At 48.0% G+C, this 16,844-nt stretch overlaps 1 protein-coding gene across 2 annotated transcripts in view; it reads right to left on the bottom strand.

The window, feature by feature from the left end:
- The window catches only part of LOC144156291 (uncharacterized), a 100,601-nt gene extending 86,523 nt beyond the window's left edge, over positions 1-14,078 (bottom strand). Inside the window, exon 1 of one of the 2 annotated variants that reach the window (XR_013319736.1) lies at positions 13,419-14,078. Coding sequence is in view for 1 of the 2 variants with exons in the window: in XM_077688242.1 (XP_077544368.1) it covers positions 13,419-13,501 (83 nt within the window). In the remaining variant the exon portion in view is untranslated. The remainder of the gene's footprint in view (positions 1-13,418) is intronic. The other variant, XM_077688242.1, reaches the window with a different exon arrangement.
- Between the last annotated feature and the right edge of the window lie 2,766 nt (positions 14,079-16,844).

Genomic DNA, 16,844 nt, shown 5'->3' on the forward strand with positions numbered 1-16,844 from the left:
GGCTTTGAATTTAGCACATGACCGAGAGTATGCAGCGTGGGGTTGTTCACAGTTGGCACATTTCAATACGTTAGAAGCACAGTTCTCTGAAGGGTCATGATGTCCTGCGCACTTGGCGCATGTCAGTTTTCCGCGGCAGGTGGTAGTACTGTGCCCATACCGCTGGCACTTGAAGCAGCGGCGTGGGTTGGGTATGTAAGGTCGTACGTTGCAATGAAGGAAGCCTGCAGTGACAGACTCCGGCAGGACACTTCGGTCAAAAGTTAGGATCACATGTTTCGTTTTTACTTCTTTGCCATCGCGTCTGATCATTATTCTTCTTACCGCAGTAACGCCCTGGTCACGCATGCCCTCGAGGAGGTCAGACTCACTTTCATTGAGCAGGTCCATCTCAGATATGACGCCCTGCGAGCTGTTAAGGCTCCGGTGTGGCGTTACAGCTACTTCAAGGCCAAGTAGGTCGGTCTGGTTCAAGAGACTATCAGACTGTTTTTTAGTAGATAGTTCTACAAGCACGTCCCCCGATGTCAGCTTCTTTGCCTTGTAGTTCGCGCCAACTACACTCTCAATGAACTTGGCAATTAAGAAGACCGATTGATTGATTGTAGGGTTTAACGCGCCGACGCAACGCCGGCGATGAGGCGCGCCGTAGTGAAGGGCTCCGGATTAATTTTGACCACCTGGGGATCTTTAACGTGCGCCGAAATCTCGAACACACGGGCAATTAAGAAGACCGACTTGCAGGTAACTGGAGATTCCTTGTTCTTAGATTGTATCACTAAGAAGCGAGGAAAGTTGTCCGGGGTGTTAAATTTCATGTTGGGCAGAGGTTTGAAAATTACATCGGTGCGGGCCCTTTTTGGGGCCCGATCATTTGGAAGAGAGGGTTTCGAAAATACCATGCGACATAGTATAAAGCAGGGAACTGGGGTACTTTCTTCTTTGACGTTACCCTGATGGTCAAAGAGGTCCCGGAGCTCCCAGCCTGATAGACAGACAGGGAGCCCATCGGCCCGAACTTGACCAGGGCTCCGACGACCACCGTTCACGGCTTCTAACCCTTCACCTTTCAACTTCTCGCCACGGTAGGTAACAGCTTAAGTATGGGGGGCTCGGGGTACGCGGTGTCGCCACTCACCGTCACCAAGATTACTCAAGGTGCCCCGTGCGGGGGGAAGCAAATTACAATTTTTTTACACTATGCCCCGGCATGCCGGCATAGTTACCCCGACAAGGTTGCGTATCAGTGTGAAGTATGTCGATGAAAGGATAAAGAAAAAAAGAAACGAGCGTGTCCTTTATCGTTTTTGACGGCAGTGCGCGCACTGCCTGGAACATCCATGGGAGAAGCAAACCTAGCATAATCTCGTTGTGGGTGATGGTAAAAAGTGTCACGCTAAAGCCTGGTTTCTTTTCAGTCCGACAGATCCCGACATGGCCCGACTGGGCCTGTCGTGCCCTGTCGGGGAGGCCCTGTCGGGCCAAGTTGGACGCCAAGGCCGAATTCGCTCGGCGAGCGAATTCATCCGGCTGAGCCGTCCGGCTCGGCCATCCGACTCGAGTTGGCTCCGCCCATCGGCCTTCCCCAACATGGCGGCGGCGAGCTGCGGGGACGGTGCGCGTCGCACAACTTGATTGTGATATCAAAATGACAAGCACTTGCAGAAGTTACGACAGACCACCGCGGTCCTGAGTCGGTACTGCGATACGCGTTTATCGTTGGTTTATTTCAAATGTTCGCGCTTTGTGTGGAGCCGAGGCAGAAAAGGCATCAGTACCAGCGTCTGTAGAGTGGTGCGACGTGTTTTCGTTCTCTATCAAGTGTGTAGAGATACGCTCGTCGCCCTCATCGCTAGCGCGAGACGACCGATAAGTCCAAATTCATCGTGGCCCCGCTCTCGCGCGCTCCGAGCTGTCAAGGTCTGTGTCCGCGCTTGGATCATCGATAACGTTCAAAATACGGTCACTGTGAGTGAAAGCAACGCGCAGTGGCGGTCAGCGCTTGTGTACAGTGCAAGTTTTTCTTATCAAGTGTATACGCCGTGCTGTTATGTGTTTGATGTGTCGAAGTTCGGCTCTCGCGATCATCCGTGTGTGGTACGTCGCAGTTCTCCTGGAGTTGAATGTGTGTCTGTGAAGCTGCGGCGCCGCTAGCTCCGATACTGCAAGAAACACATCGCATCCGAGGGGGTGCACCTTTTAAATAACTTTCCCGTTGTATATCTGCGCAGTTGGTAGCGATGTGTGGCGGTGTTTCTGCGTTTTGAATTGTGAGGGTGTTCCCAGTGCTTTAGTGCCGCTGGTGGACTGCAGCGTTCCAAACCAGTGTCGTGAGTGCTCCGCTAGTTCGCCTATTCTAGTGGCCGCGTGATGTGGCAAGTGTGCTTTGTGCAGCAACTGCAGTGTGTGTCCAGGCTGTGCTTTTTTTTTTTTTCGCGTTCAGCACTGCCTGGTTACGTGACGTGTGCTTCATGCGAGATGCTATTTCCGTTTGGGACTAGTTTTCGTGGTCATTTCACTTGCAGCTGTTGCTTGTTTACGCATGCCGCATATAGGCGAAAAAGTACCTTTACTAATGAAGCACATGGTTATTGTAATGTAATCATGCAGTCATGACATATTCCTGTGAGTAGTGTTTACACACCAGGTTCACAAAATGGTTTGTATCATAAACCTTTTCAAATGCCCATTTACGCTTTTGTTATAGTTGTTTGCTTTAAGCCACACCAAAGTTGGCTATGTTGTGGTCTTCCCTGAACTCTTAAAATGCCAGCACTGTCAATCATCAGTGAACATTCTTAAAGCTGAGTTGGGGTAATTCGTGTTCCGTGGGCGGCACACGTGACTTCTTTTGAGAATCCTATTTGCTCCCAACATATCCAGTATCGTTCAGCTTGATTAAGCTCGTCGGATATGAGGGGTCCCAATTTGCTGCTTTGTTGTTTGGTTCTAGCGATGAACTGAAAAACCCGAGCTGTGACTGATTAGTAGCTTTAAGATTTTGCCGTAGTGTTCCAGGTCGATCACGCCCGACTCAGTAGGTGGCGACGTTGCCGCTGGCAAAGATCTTGTTTTCTTCCTTTCCCCTAGTTCGATTTCATCGTATATCTCTTTCGGAACCACTCATTCCCAATATGCATGCGGGACAAATCCACAGTGCTTTGCTCCGCTACAGTGCGTTTTTGGCCAGCTGCATGGCTGGGATCTCGCGTGCTGGATTTTCTCTTCCCGGGTAATGTCTACATACGCACTTGTCCGCGAGGCGTTGAATTTTAGTGACTCGGTTGCGTGCGAACTGCTTCCAGCGGCCAACATCTTCATGAATCCAATAGAGTGCTGTTGTTGAATCTGTCCGTAGGTAGATGTTGGATGGCTGTTGCTTGAGGGCTTCCAAAATATAGCCACACAATCGACCAGCAAGCAGGCATGCCATCAGTTCCAGTCTCGCCAGTGTAATTTCCTTGCCTGGTGCAACCCTTTGTTTGCTTACTAGAATTGTCGATCTTGTACCGTTTTCACCCTCCAGGGTGAGGTAGGCAACTGCCTCGTATGCCATTGGACGGGTATCAGCAGAAATGTGAAAGCAGTCCGCCCTCCCTCCATTTGTTTGTGACCTGTAGTACCGGGGTACTTGAACCTCAGGGAGATAGGGAGTCCGTCTAGCTACACCTTCCAGGCCGCCGTGCTGTTGTTAGGTAGCGTGTTGAGGTCGATGTTTTTACGCCACACCTCGTGGAACAGGACCTTGGCATGGACAATGAAGGGAGAAAGCCCCCCCCCCCCCCCCAACCCACCCCCACCCTCCCTTCCCAGTGGTTCATGTTGAACCTCAGTGCAAACGACAAGACGCAGTACGATAGCAACAGGACACACAAAGCGCTGCTTTGTCCTGTCGTTTAGGCTAGGGTTCAACATGCTTACCAACACTTCCAAGTTTTCTCGTTGCGCCCTAGTGGGTCACATATCCAGGCCATTGTTTGTAGCATGGGCCAGTTTGTGAATGGTTCTATGCCATGAATACAATCCATACATGGAGAGAATGTTAAGTGGTCGGCACACGGGTCCCACGTATGTCGCGAAACCTTCAGCACACCCGACAAATAACAGAGATGCATGGTAGCCCGGGAGTCACGTTGAAATCACTAGCGTAGCATTTTACTGCTTCAAACATTTCAGTAGCTTTCTCGCTTCCAGCTCCTGTGAGCACGTCATCCGTGTATGTCTCACAGTTTGAGGGTACTGCTCTTTGCTTAAGTGGTGTTGAAGCATTGCGGGAAGTAGAAATGGGTTAGCCATCACTCTGAAAGGGATGCGGGTCATACAGCAAGTCAAAACTGGTTAAAGTGGTACACCCGGTTTTTGTATTGCTTGAAACCACAGGAAACGCAATGCATCTTTGTCCACCGGTTTTATGCCAACCTTTAAAAATGTTTGTTTGATATCCGACCCTTGCGCCACTTGGTGTCTTCGGGAGTTCAGCAATAGGGTGTATGCACTGGGCTTTTGACCATGCAGCAATGCTACCTACAGGACGGCCCCGACACCATATCCACGGTTGCATTCTGCCGTGCAGGCAGCATGTTTCCCGATGCAAAACGTGGTTTGCGGCGTGGTGTTGGTAAGAACGTTCGCGTGGACAGTGTTTTTTTCTGCGTGATTCATGGGTTTTCGAATGCCTTGTCACAAGGAGTAGTCGGCATTGTTTTTGTTTCGAAATTTCGGACTGGGCTGTTCACACTTCCGGAACCACAGATCCGAAAGCAGGCCGCACAACAAAAGCAAGCGTTTCGCTTTTTTTTTTCTGTTTTGAAGCGGTAGCTAGAGCAGTGCTTGAAGACGATCTGACTTCATGCAACGAATTCGCAAAGAAGCTATCGATGATGGGTTTAATCAGTACCGAATCAGGCGTGCCCATTTTATTTCAGGTAGAGACGACGGCCGTCAAAGCTTTCACCTCATACCTTGCACATACTTGTAACACGATGTGTTAAGGTAGCCGGCATACTTTATCAATGAGGCTAACCCGACTGTGCATCCAGCCGCAGCCTTGTCTACTTCCAGTGTTTTTAGGTGAATACGTGTACATGAAATGCAACCTTTTTTCAGGTAATTGTGGGCATCCAACTCTTTTGTCGTCTTCGAGTGCTCTTTAATGACCAAGCGCGTTCTGTGCTTATGCACTAAAGCTTGACGTTGGCTATACAATTTGACTACTTCAAAAACAGCGCAGAGATGAAGACTTATGGATTGACAAACTAGAGCAGTATGGTTTATCGCTTGTCTCTGTGCTGTTTTTGCAGTATTCAAAGCGTGTTCCATAATCTTGTTTTGCTTATAATTTCCACCTCGTCTACATCAAAAAAAAGCACTTGAAAATTATCAGTCGAATCTTTGTCGACGTGGCTGCACCTAATTTAATATACATATGTCGTGATTGCTTCCACCCAGAACCTCTGCGGAATTGCTCAACATCATTGGGAGCTTAGGTAGACGACAGTCATACGTTCAACACACCAGAACACTGTTGCCAGAGCACCTCACCGTCTCTCGCACTCCCCAAGAAGCGCGCAGCATGCCTGGGTGGCTCGGTAAAGCCAGTGCCTCGTCCCGCACGCCGCCACCATATCAAATATCGTTGCAGCTTTGGGTGGAAAAATTTTCCTAACTCGACACACGGTCCTTTGAAGCAACCCAAAAATAAGAAAATCAATGCATGGGGATCACACGGAGATAGTGCAAAGCGGTCTACGTTATCAGCTTCTGTCCAACGGTTAGACAGGTGCCGACAGCTGTGCAGAGACCATTGATTGATTGATTGTGGGGTTTAATGCGCCGACGCAACGCAGGCGATGAGGCGCGCCGTAGTGGAGGGCTCCGGATTAATTTTGACCACCTGGGGATCTTTATCGTGCGCCGAAATCTCGTACACACGGGCGTTTTTGCTTTTCGCCTCCATCAGAAAAGCGGCCGCCGCGGCCGGGAATCGAACCCGCGACCTCGTGCTCAGCAGCGCAACGCCTTAGCCACTGAGCCACCGCGACGGGTCTGTGCAGAGACCACTGCGCAATGTTTCAAGCATGTGACAAAGTGTGAGGTGAAAGCTTCAAGGCCCGTCGTTTCCACTTGAAATGAAACAGGTGCAACAGATTCAGTACTGATTAGTCCCATTATCGATAACTTCATTGTAAATTCGTCGCATGGAGGCGGACTGTCGTCAAGCACTGCTCTATCCTAGACTCCGAAGCAGCAAAAAAAAAAAAAGAGCGACACGCTTGCTTTTGTCATGCGGCCTGCTTCGGATCTTCGGTTGTAGCAAGCGTGCACAGCGCAGTCTGGAATTTCGACGCAAAAACAATGCTGACTACTACTTGTAACAAGGCATTCGCAAACCCACAAATCGCTCGAAAAAAAACGCTGTCCACATGAACGTTCTTGCCAACACCACACTGCGAACCACATTTCACATCAGGAACGCCGCGGCCCATGCGGCAAAATGCAACCGTGCAGATGGCATCGGTGCAGCTAAGCAAATAACACCACCACGCATTCGAAAGCCCATTGCATACGCCGATAGACTGACTAAATCGGAGGTCAGGTTCAGTCCGCTTTCAAAGTTGTTGAAATATTTCGGCGAGTTACTGTGCGATGAGTCGTCAAAAACCACCTGAAGCTTGTGAGAGTAACGTGCAACAGCCTAGTGCAGCATGTAGTAAACGGCATCAGCTTCACTCGTACTGTCTAAGTTTTGCTATCCCTAGCTGGTCGTAGTTTCTGATCACAGCGTTGGTAGTCCTGGCACAATTCTGGGGAGTTTAGAAAGTGCCTTATCAAGTGGTATAGTGACATTGGCTTCCAAGGAAGCGCCTTCTTCTAATGTCCATCCATTTGTTTGATGGTCCCGCAAAACACAGAAAAATACAATAGAGGCGTGGAAATTTCTGAAATTTCAAACACTTTGCGAATGCTGTTTGCTATTCGATTTACAGCGCACTTTTATCATTCAAAGTGCTGAATGTTTTCGAGTATTGAAAATTTGGGAATAATTGAGCAGTAAAAGTTGGCTCTGCCGCATAACCTTCAAACTTTCTAGCTTCACTGCATGGCATGCCCTCTTACGTTGACTTTTTGCATGGCGCTGAAGTTGTGCAAAAAAGCTTAACACGCGGTCATACTATCACACTTAAAAATAAATAAACAAGTGTATGCCTACTGGTAGAGGTTTCAGAAGTGTCAAAGGCGGTGGCGGTCAAGACCATCGCTAATGACATCAAGGTTTTCTTGGCTTTAACACACCATTTGCTCACTTCTCATTTTTCTTCCACTCAGTTTTTATGTGTACCAACTTTCAGCCTTTTGTCCACCTGTTTGAGGGTCTAGCTTCATTGAACAGCAGAAGATCAGAAAATAAACTAAAAAAAATCACTCCACAAAGTGAACACCCTCTTCCAAAACGCCTATGCAGAGGCTGGTCGTGCTGCAGAATGCAGAACGCCCTTTATGAAAGAGAACATGTGTCATCTCTTGTGCTACTGCACGCAGCATGCAACCCAACACGAAACAGCGAAAAGAACTCTTGTGCGATTGCTACAAAAAAGCTTTTCAGAACTGAATCACTTTTGTGAACTGTAGTAGTCATGCTGACACTGCGCTACGGACAAAGGCTCTAGATTGGTCGACGTTCTATAACTTTGAGATCCTGAGATCTGTTATCCTACTACTGCCATTTCTTCAAATGTTCCTGATTTATTTCATTCTCCCTCTTATTCATTGTTTCTACGTACTATTTCCACATTTTTTTTTCATTTGCTGTGTTCACCCTATCTGACGCAGCAAGCAACGCCATTTGTGGAGCTAATGTCTTCAGTATTCATTAAAGCTTTCTCTTTCCCAAATCATTTATCTAACATCACTATCATCATCTGGAAGGCTCCCACGCAATTACAGCTTTCAGCCCCATTTCATGCAGCAATGGCCTCGGTCGGCCTTGCGTGGTTCTTCCACTACACCATCCCTGTTGCACTAAGCTCGTGTGCTTGCACTTTGTGCATAAAGTAACCGACAGGTGTCCTGAGCTCGAGAATGCCTAGATTGGGCTGTGTGTCGACCTGCCATTCCAGGTGCAGAGGCACAAATGAACAGGTGTAACACTTTTGTCTTCTGTCTGGCGCCAAGCGTAGGGAGAAGTGGAAAAGGGCACTAGAAAGGTCGGAAGGTGACTGTTTTAGCTGTGATTGTAAGAGCATTTGATTTTATGAGGAGTACTTTGATGGTATTGGCATTATAGTAACTTGCAGCTTTATTGGCAGCGGGCATGTGTTTTTGCAAAAAGATAAAGCTAGGCGCTGCAAATGAACTGTGTTTTCTACCTCTCAACTGGCTACATTGATTTGATTTATTCTGGGGTTTAATGCACCAAAGCTACACTTGGACTATGAGGCGCGCCGTATTAAAGAACTCTGTGTTAATTTTGACCTCCTGAATATCTTTAAAATATGCCAAAGTCTCGACATGAGCATTTTTGCTTTTTGCCTTTATGGTAGGGTCCCAGTCAGGCTGCACGTGCAATCAAAGCTCTTTTGGAATTTCTTCGGAGCACAGAACTGGACAAAGTTTTGTGATTGAAAATTTTCTTTTTGAAAGACATCTTTTCGTCTTCACGTTTTTTTTTTTTCTTCTCTCATTTAGCGTACCAAGCTAGCCCGACGGCTCGGCTAACATCGCTGGTCTCCATTAAAGCTATTCTTTCTCTCTCTAAGCCATTTTATTGATGTTGAGTGCATAGAATTTTTACTGATTGCAAGAACATAGTGTATGTGATGATGCTCAAGTATCAATTTATATTTAAGGAACCCAGGAGAAGAAAAATATGAATGGTGCAAAATGAAAGGGTTCAACATGCATGGGACTACTTGATCATTACGAGTTGTGGGCCTATCGATGAAATGTCAATAAACCGTGCTGCAGTTTAGCGTCATCTAGTGCTGATCTTTTTTTTTTTCAGGTCTGCATAAACGTAACTTATTGTTGTATGTAGTGTTGTTCACTTAACCTTGTGTGTTTCAAGTCTGTAATACTTAGTACATTTGGTAGCATTAAACAAAGGAACTCTTTTTGTTGTGCCTTTACTTGCCTAACTTTGGCCGAAAGAGGCTTCATTTCAAAACAGAAGACCGCGTTATAAGTAGAAATAACGGAAATGAACTAGATCTTGGTAACTCATTGAGGCATCACTGCTCTTAACAAAATGTAGCCAGCTTTGCTTATAACTAAGGCTTATTAATTCATGTATCTATAAATCTCTGGGGCCTATCTGTTTTTGTACATAGCTGTCTTGTTTTGAAATAAAATTTGATCGGCGAGTTTTATTTTGTGTGGGGTATACACGTCGTGTTCTGCCGTGAGTCTTCTGCAATTATTGTGAGGCAATTTTTCTTCAGCACCTCCAGCTGCCCTTGTCACTAATTTTTTAATTTTTTATTGAAGTGCATACTGCGAACCAGTGGCCCAAGAAGGAGGGGCATAAAGGTGTGAACAAGATCATAGTTACCAGCAGTTCATGATACTACATGTGGCAGCAATGAGAAAGAACAAAAGGTTAATATAAACTAAACATTTGCTTCTATGTATTCAAATTAATCAAGACATATGTTCAGGTGTATTTTTCCAGTCGGTAATACATGTGGGAAAAAAAATTTCAACCGGTGTGTAGAACGGGTGAAAGAATGAAAATGGTAATGATGAATATTATTTTGAAGTATGTCATAGTCTTGTATCTAAGCCAAGTTTGTAGCATAACAACAGCAAAAAATTTAAGGCATTAAGACTTTTTTTTCCCTAGTGCTTCAATCGCACCAGTTTGCATGAGCTCATTAACAGAATCCGTGTGACCATAGTTAGAATTCTGAACAGTGAAGAAATGCAAGATGCAAAAACTTTCTCCTTGACTAATATTTCAATCCCATAAGCTTATACGATCTCACAAAGAGAATTTGTGCAATTATATTTAGAATAAATAACGTCAACAGCCTTTCTTAGAGCCTTTTCAACCAATTCGATATTATTTCCTCTAGGGGTCTGAGACTGTGCAGGCATACTGAAGTTTCTATCAAATTAAAGTAGGCTACAGAAGTTATCTAACTTTTGCTGGAGTATCGGCGAGTTTATGCTTTATAAAACCGACTTCATGACAAGATGAGGAAACATTGGTTTTTATATGTGACTTCAGCTCAAATTGCTAGTTTATACAATAGCTAGGCGAGTACATTTCTGAGCTTCGGGCAAGTTTTCCTGAAAAAGGGGACTCTTTTTGTTGATGATATGAAGGGAGACTGCAGTCATCCGGTTTTAACCCCGTAGCCGACACATGACTCCAGGAGGGAATATTATAAGAAATAGTGAAACTGCCAGTATATGGCGAAATCTGTCTAGGCTCATTTACAATGGAAATAATTCATTACAGAAAATTTAAAGGAAAGACCAAGGGCACTACCATGGGGACCATTGGAAGTAGGAGGAAAGTGTCAGCTATTCACTCCAATCCGATGAACAAGCAGTAACCGAGGCTACAAGAAAGGAGCGGGGAGGGTGGGAGGCAGTATGTGAATTAATTTTTTGAAATTAATTTGGCCAGACGGCTGGTACCCCCCAGTAAGTGCAGGGTCTGCTCCTGTCAGGGATAAAAAAAAAAACTTCCATTCTGCTGTATGAATCGCTCATGCGTTCTGGTATATGGCTACCATATGCAGACGTGTATGGACGCCTGTTTTTACAAACCCCGGACCAGGTTCTAAGCCTGTGCTAATTTGCAAACAAAATCTGTAGTGTCGGAATCAGCATAATTAACTGTAAACAAATGTACTTGAACCATGCAGCAAAGCGTTAAATGTGCCTAGCTGTGTTTTCTGTGGAAGTTATTTACTAAATAAAACTGTTGACCTGGATGGGAGCCTTCGTACAGTCGTCCAGAAAAGGTAATCTTGTTGTAGAACACAAAGATCAAAGCCGGCATCGCCATTAAAAAAAGAAGAAAAGAAAACACCGCGGCGCCGGTCGGTGGAACTATTGCGGTTTTTGCGAGTTACTAAATACGATCGCTGGCTGCCGTAGTTCCACAGGCGCGTAATCGCAAAATGAGTACGTAAATATGTGTTTAAGAGATGCGGACATATGATGTTAAGGTAACAACTATGCTGCCGATATTCCCATACCAAAATTTTGTACCCTGCGTCGCAGAATTTAAAATACCAGCGCTCATTGCAGTTGACGAAAGAAGCGCTAACATTTGCCGCAATGACGCAAATAGACAGCCCGTGCGCACCGTATCAGAATGCGATGCGCTGAACGATCGAGAGCTTGTTTCTGCGTAATCATAGAGCGCTGCTACGTACGTGGACGCATGTTACATCGCTGGGAGAGCGGGTATGCTTCAAAGAACAGTCTTGCCGCATGAGATTCGGAAAAGCGGAAAGAATATATTTTGCCCCGTCGCCGCTTCATAACCCGAGCCTGAGTGACCCTGCCCGAGCCAAGCTGCAGCATCGCCGGGCATGCACCGGTTTATGGGAAGCTCTCCAACGCGCTTGCGTCTACATAAACGTTACGGCTGCTGGCTGATAAGTCTAGCGAGATCAACATTCGCGTCATGCTGAGGGAAATAAACTCAAATTTTCTCAAATTACCACAATAGCTGTTTGAGCGTAAACAAAAAGTACTATAAGGTCGGACGAACCAATCACAATATTCGATTCAAGTGACGTGTTTGGCCCGACACTGCTGTCGGGGTCCTGCTCCCGAACGCAAAAGAAAACGGCCGCCCGACACAAACTCGCGTGTCGGACCGACAAGTCGGACCTGACATGTCGGGTCCGACATGTCGGGTCCGACTTGTCGGGCGCTGTCGTCGCGGTTGGTCGGTGCTCCCGCGATAACCTTCAAATTGATCCCGACTGTACAGTGGTGATCTCGCTAAGGGTGAACACGGGAGCGCGTGGCCGCCGGTACTATCAGCGCAGCCTACCGTGCCCAGCGATAACCATCACGCATGCGCTGTGCGGGCCATGCTATATTTTGCTTTCAGCGCGCGCATCGCGTCATCGGAGCGTCTGATCGCCGTCTGCTATGTTCCGTCTCGTCTACTAATGGTACTTTGGTTTAATCCGCGATTCCTGGATTCTTGCATGAAAACGCCCAAATATAAAAATGTAAAGAATGATATTTTTCTCCCGTATATTGAATGAAGGTCGTAGCGCCTGCGCCACCTTTGAGCGACCACCTTCAAAGCCTTGAGTTGCGTGCTTCTACGTGCATTTAAAGACTTTTGTAAGCACTTGCAAAAATAAAGTGCTGTTAAAATCTGCGTGATCTTTTGATTGAGCCTGTTTGAAACAAACAAGTGGGCGAGTTACGCTGCTGTACCAAAACCATTGTATTGAAGCTAAAGAACGAATTACCGCTCACACGGAAACATTTATGTGGATTCTAGTTTCCACTCATTCATACAGTGGCTGACAGCTCCACCGCTACACGTGCGATAAACATAGCAGACAACGCGCAGACGCTCCGATGACTCTGTGCGCGCGCTGAAAGCATAGTCTCGCTCGGCACGCACAGCGCATGCGTGATGGTTCGCGCTGGGCACGGTAGGCTGCTCTGATAGTACCGGCGGCCACGCGCTCCCGTGTTCACCCTTAGCGTGATCACCACTGTAACGTGCTCCAGAGAATGCTTGTAGAGGTGAATGTTTCCTGATATAGGAAGCGGGACCACCTTCCTAATCTTCCAGTCTCGCGTTATGACGCATTATATAGGGACTGCAGGAAAATGGATGCGTAAATTTTAGTTTTCTTCAGAAACTGAGTATATGCGCCGTCAGTCCCACAGGAAGATGTAAATTTCAATTAATCAATGATTTTCCACCAGAGCAGAAATAAAAAAAAACCATGGCACAAATATTACTCGTCACAAGATCGGTTAAGGCGCTAAGGACCGTCGAGCAATAATTGTGAACGAAAACATCAAGGTATACGGACGCGCAATCTGCGGGAGGGAGGGGCTCGCCTGAATCATGGATTGGTGCTATGTATTTTCTGCTTTGGCATGCACAATGTTCCTAAACTTTTTTCGGTTGGTACAGAGAATATTCGGCGAAGTATTGTTCAAAAAGTGCCGTTTGGCGTCTTGTACTCGGGTAGTGTATTCTCTTTGAGCAGAGAAATCGCACACCAAATGGTCACTAGAGTTGCGAAATTTGGCTTTGCGGAACAGCCGCTTCTTTTTGCTCAACAGAAGAGTAAATGTCCGTCTGTACCATGGCATGCCCCTTGGCAAGTAAACTTGGCATGCCCCTCAAAAAGAACATTTTCGGTCAGGAACAAGTGTTCATACTGTGCGACACTGGGACTTGGGAAGCCACCACTTACGTGCAGAAGCCGCGTTCTCCCTCGGCAGGCGGTCGATCGCATGCACTCGAACGGAGAGGCGTCGAATGCCAGCAGGTAGCCATAGCGGCAAACGAGAAAACACTAGGGTTGCAGACTTGACGTGGGCGAACAAAGCTTCGCCGGGAAAGCAGGGCCAGTCACTTGTGTCGCCGGTAATGCTGACCGACCATTCAGGCACGTGACATCACTGTTGCAGCTATTAAACACCACTGCCACAGACGGGCTTGCCTTGGGAAACTGCTGGCCTGCGGGACAAACGCTGCCCGGAAGAGCAAAAGGGCCCGAGTGCTGTCTTCTCTCCAGAGCACCAAACATAACGACAGCACAAAGTTTCCGCGCTTCCCGTTGGTCTCTGGGGCTATCCCATACGACTGGTGGCGTGACGTGTGCCATTCTGGGCGACAGCCCTGTTATCGCTGGCCGGCCGCCCCACCGCTAAGAGGCAAGGGTGCGGAGCACGAGCGGTGCCGTTCGCGGTGTCGAAACGTCACAATTGGCTATCGATGTGCTACATCTGCAGCCGTCTTCGGTGAACCGGGTAGTAGAAATCACGCTTAATGTGAACGCCATTATCTGCAGGGATTGGGAGTAGGTACAACTGCTTGCGGGACTACAGCTGTGCGATGACCGTGATATCAGGGCCGTGCAAAAGGTGAGGGCTCCAACTACGCCATAACCGCAAAGCCACAGGCGATGCGCGTGTGAGTGCAGCAGATTTAGGCTAAGCGTGGGTTCGTTCCTTCGAGCCGTACAACCCGTACCCATACTTCTCTCGAGGCCGCGCGAGAAAAAAAACGATATCTTTACGCAAAGAGTGCGTCTTTGTTGCGCACCTTTACCGGAGTCGTTGATGATCCGACGGACGCGCCCTGACTCGCGCATGCGCTTGATTACCTCGGCCCAATCACGACTGTCTGTAGCCTGGCGCTGTGACTTGTCTGACGTGGTTAGAGCGTCCAGATGGGTATTTCTCCGTTTTCGTGCATTCCACCCAGCTCGCTCCGTGTAGAGAACCGGGAAGATAGGCGAAAACATTGCGGGTGTTGCGGAATGCGCTTAGACACAGGTTCTGCGCATGCTCTGAGGAACGCTAGGGGTCACACTATTCCCTGAAGGTCGATTCAACAGATAGGTCAACGGAAGAGCGTAGCGTGGCCGAGAGGAACCACGTGCTAGCCTGCGCTGTATGTGTGTGTGTGTGGGGGGGGGGGTGTGAAAGTGAGGGAGGGGGAGCTTTAACAGTACTGACTGCCAGGTTAGCCGTACGAGTTGCGCTGAGCACATTAGACGGACTACTAGTTCCGCAGACACACCGGTGAAACATTCACAGGGCGAGATTTCAACGAAGCACATACGGGGAGGTTTTGGGTCGGTGGCGGCTCGACACGGCAACATATTGCACAATACCACGCACGTTCCTCGAGAGCGTTTGCCGGTATTATAAGCACTCCTCCCGTCGGCTTGTCGAACCTAGTAACGCTACTGCTTTAATTCGTAGCTTTCAGGAAATAAGCGGAGACATTGGCGCTGTCGTATTGAGATGGCTACCGATAGCTGCGGGTTTGTCAAGACGATCCCCAGACGGGGCACCTTGAGTAATCTTGGTGACGGTAAGGGGCGACACCACGTACCCCGAGCCCCCCATACTTAAGCTGTTACCTACCGTGGTGAGAAGTTGAAATGTGAAGGGTTAGAAGCCGTGAATGGTGGCCGTCGGAGCCTTGGTCAAGCTCCAGCCGATGGGCTCCCTGTCTGTTTATCAGGCTGGGAGCTCCGAGACCCCTTTGACCATCAGGGCAACGTCAAAGAAGAAAGTACCCCAGTTCCCTGCCTTATACTATGTCGCATGGTATTTTCGAAACCCTCTCTTCCAAACGATCGGGCGCCAAAAAGGGCCCGCACCGATGTAATGATCAAACCTCTGCCCAACATGAAGTTTAACACCCCGGACAACTTTCCTCGCTTCTTGGTGATACAATCCAAGATCAAGAAATCTCCAGTTACCTGCAAGTCGGCCTTCGTAAATGCCAAGTTCATTGAGAGTTTAGTTGGTGCGAACTACAAGGCAAAGAAGCTGACATCAGGGGACGTGCTTGTTGAACTATCTACTAAAAACAATCTGACAGTCTTTTGAACCAGACCGACTTACTTGGCCTTGAAATAACTGTGACGCCCCATCGGAGCCTTAATAGTTCGCAGGGCGTGATTTCCGAAATGGCCCTGCTCAATGAGAGCGAGTCTGATCTCCTCGAGGGCATGCGTGACCAGGGCGTTACTGCGGTAAGAAGAATAATGATCAGGCGCGATGGCAAAGAAGAAAAAACAAAACATGTGATCCTAACTTTTGACCGAAGTGTCCTACCGGATTCTGTCACTGCAGGCTTCTTTCGTTGCAACGTCCGACCCTACATACCAAACCCACGCCGCTGCTTCAAGTGCCAGCGGTATATCCACAGTACTACCACCTGCCGCGGAAAACTGACATGCGCCAAGTGCGCAGGACATCATGACCCTTCAGAGAACTGCGCTTCTAATGTATTGAAATGTGCCAACTGTGAACAACCCCATGCCGCATACTCGCGGTCACGTAGTTAGTTCAAAGCAGAGAAAGAAATCACGAACATGAAGGTCACCCAGAACATTACCTATCAAGAAGCACAGCAAAAACATTCGATGTTTTCGCAAAGGTATGCCGATGCAGCTCGCCGGGGGCGGAGCGGCGTCTTGTTACAGCGACCACCCAGTACTGCGAAGAAGACTTGGAGCCGTCCCAACCCCCCCGGGTGCTGCCAAAGGCAGCCCAATCAGCCGACACGACACCTGCGATGCCCGCAAGTGTTGTGCCGCCTGTGAACGTCAGGAGTGACGGCCCTGCCATCGGTTCTCTTCCGGCTGCCGGACTTCAGGCGGCCATGGACGTAGATGCGGCGTGTCTCACTACCATTTCTGCGTCCGACAAACAACAGTCGATGACGGCAGGAACTCCTGCCTCCACCTCAAACATATCCCGAGGTGGAGCCCGCAAGTACTCCATCTCGTCACTGTCACAGCACTCAGGCGATGCAATGGAGGTAATACCGTCTCGGCCAGTGCCAGTGCCAAAGGCGGCAAGAGAACAGCGCACCATGACAGGACGGGGCAAAAAGTCACCAGCTGCCCGTGTCACAGGCCCAAGTCCGAACTGAGTAAGGTAGTTGATTCATCCAGTCCTAGTTCTAATCTACACCAGCTAAAATCTTTTTTGAACATTAATGGTAGCTCAAATAATTACACAGTGTAACTGCAGGGTTCTAATTAAAAACCTAGATGATATGTATGAAATCCTACATAAAACGCAATCAGCCATCCTGTGTTTACAGAAGACAGACTTGAACTCCAGACACACCAACTTCCTGAACCAATACA

This window comes from Haemaphysalis longicornis, unplaced genomic scaffold (genome assembly GCF_048455015.1).
Source record: "Haemaphysalis longicornis isolate Haplotype H1 unplaced genomic scaffold, Haemaphysalis longicornis Haplotype H1 scaffold_1, whole genome shotgun sequence".
Taxonomy (NCBI): Eukaryota; Metazoa; Arthropoda; class Arachnida; order Ixodida; family Ixodidae; genus Haemaphysalis; species Haemaphysalis longicornis.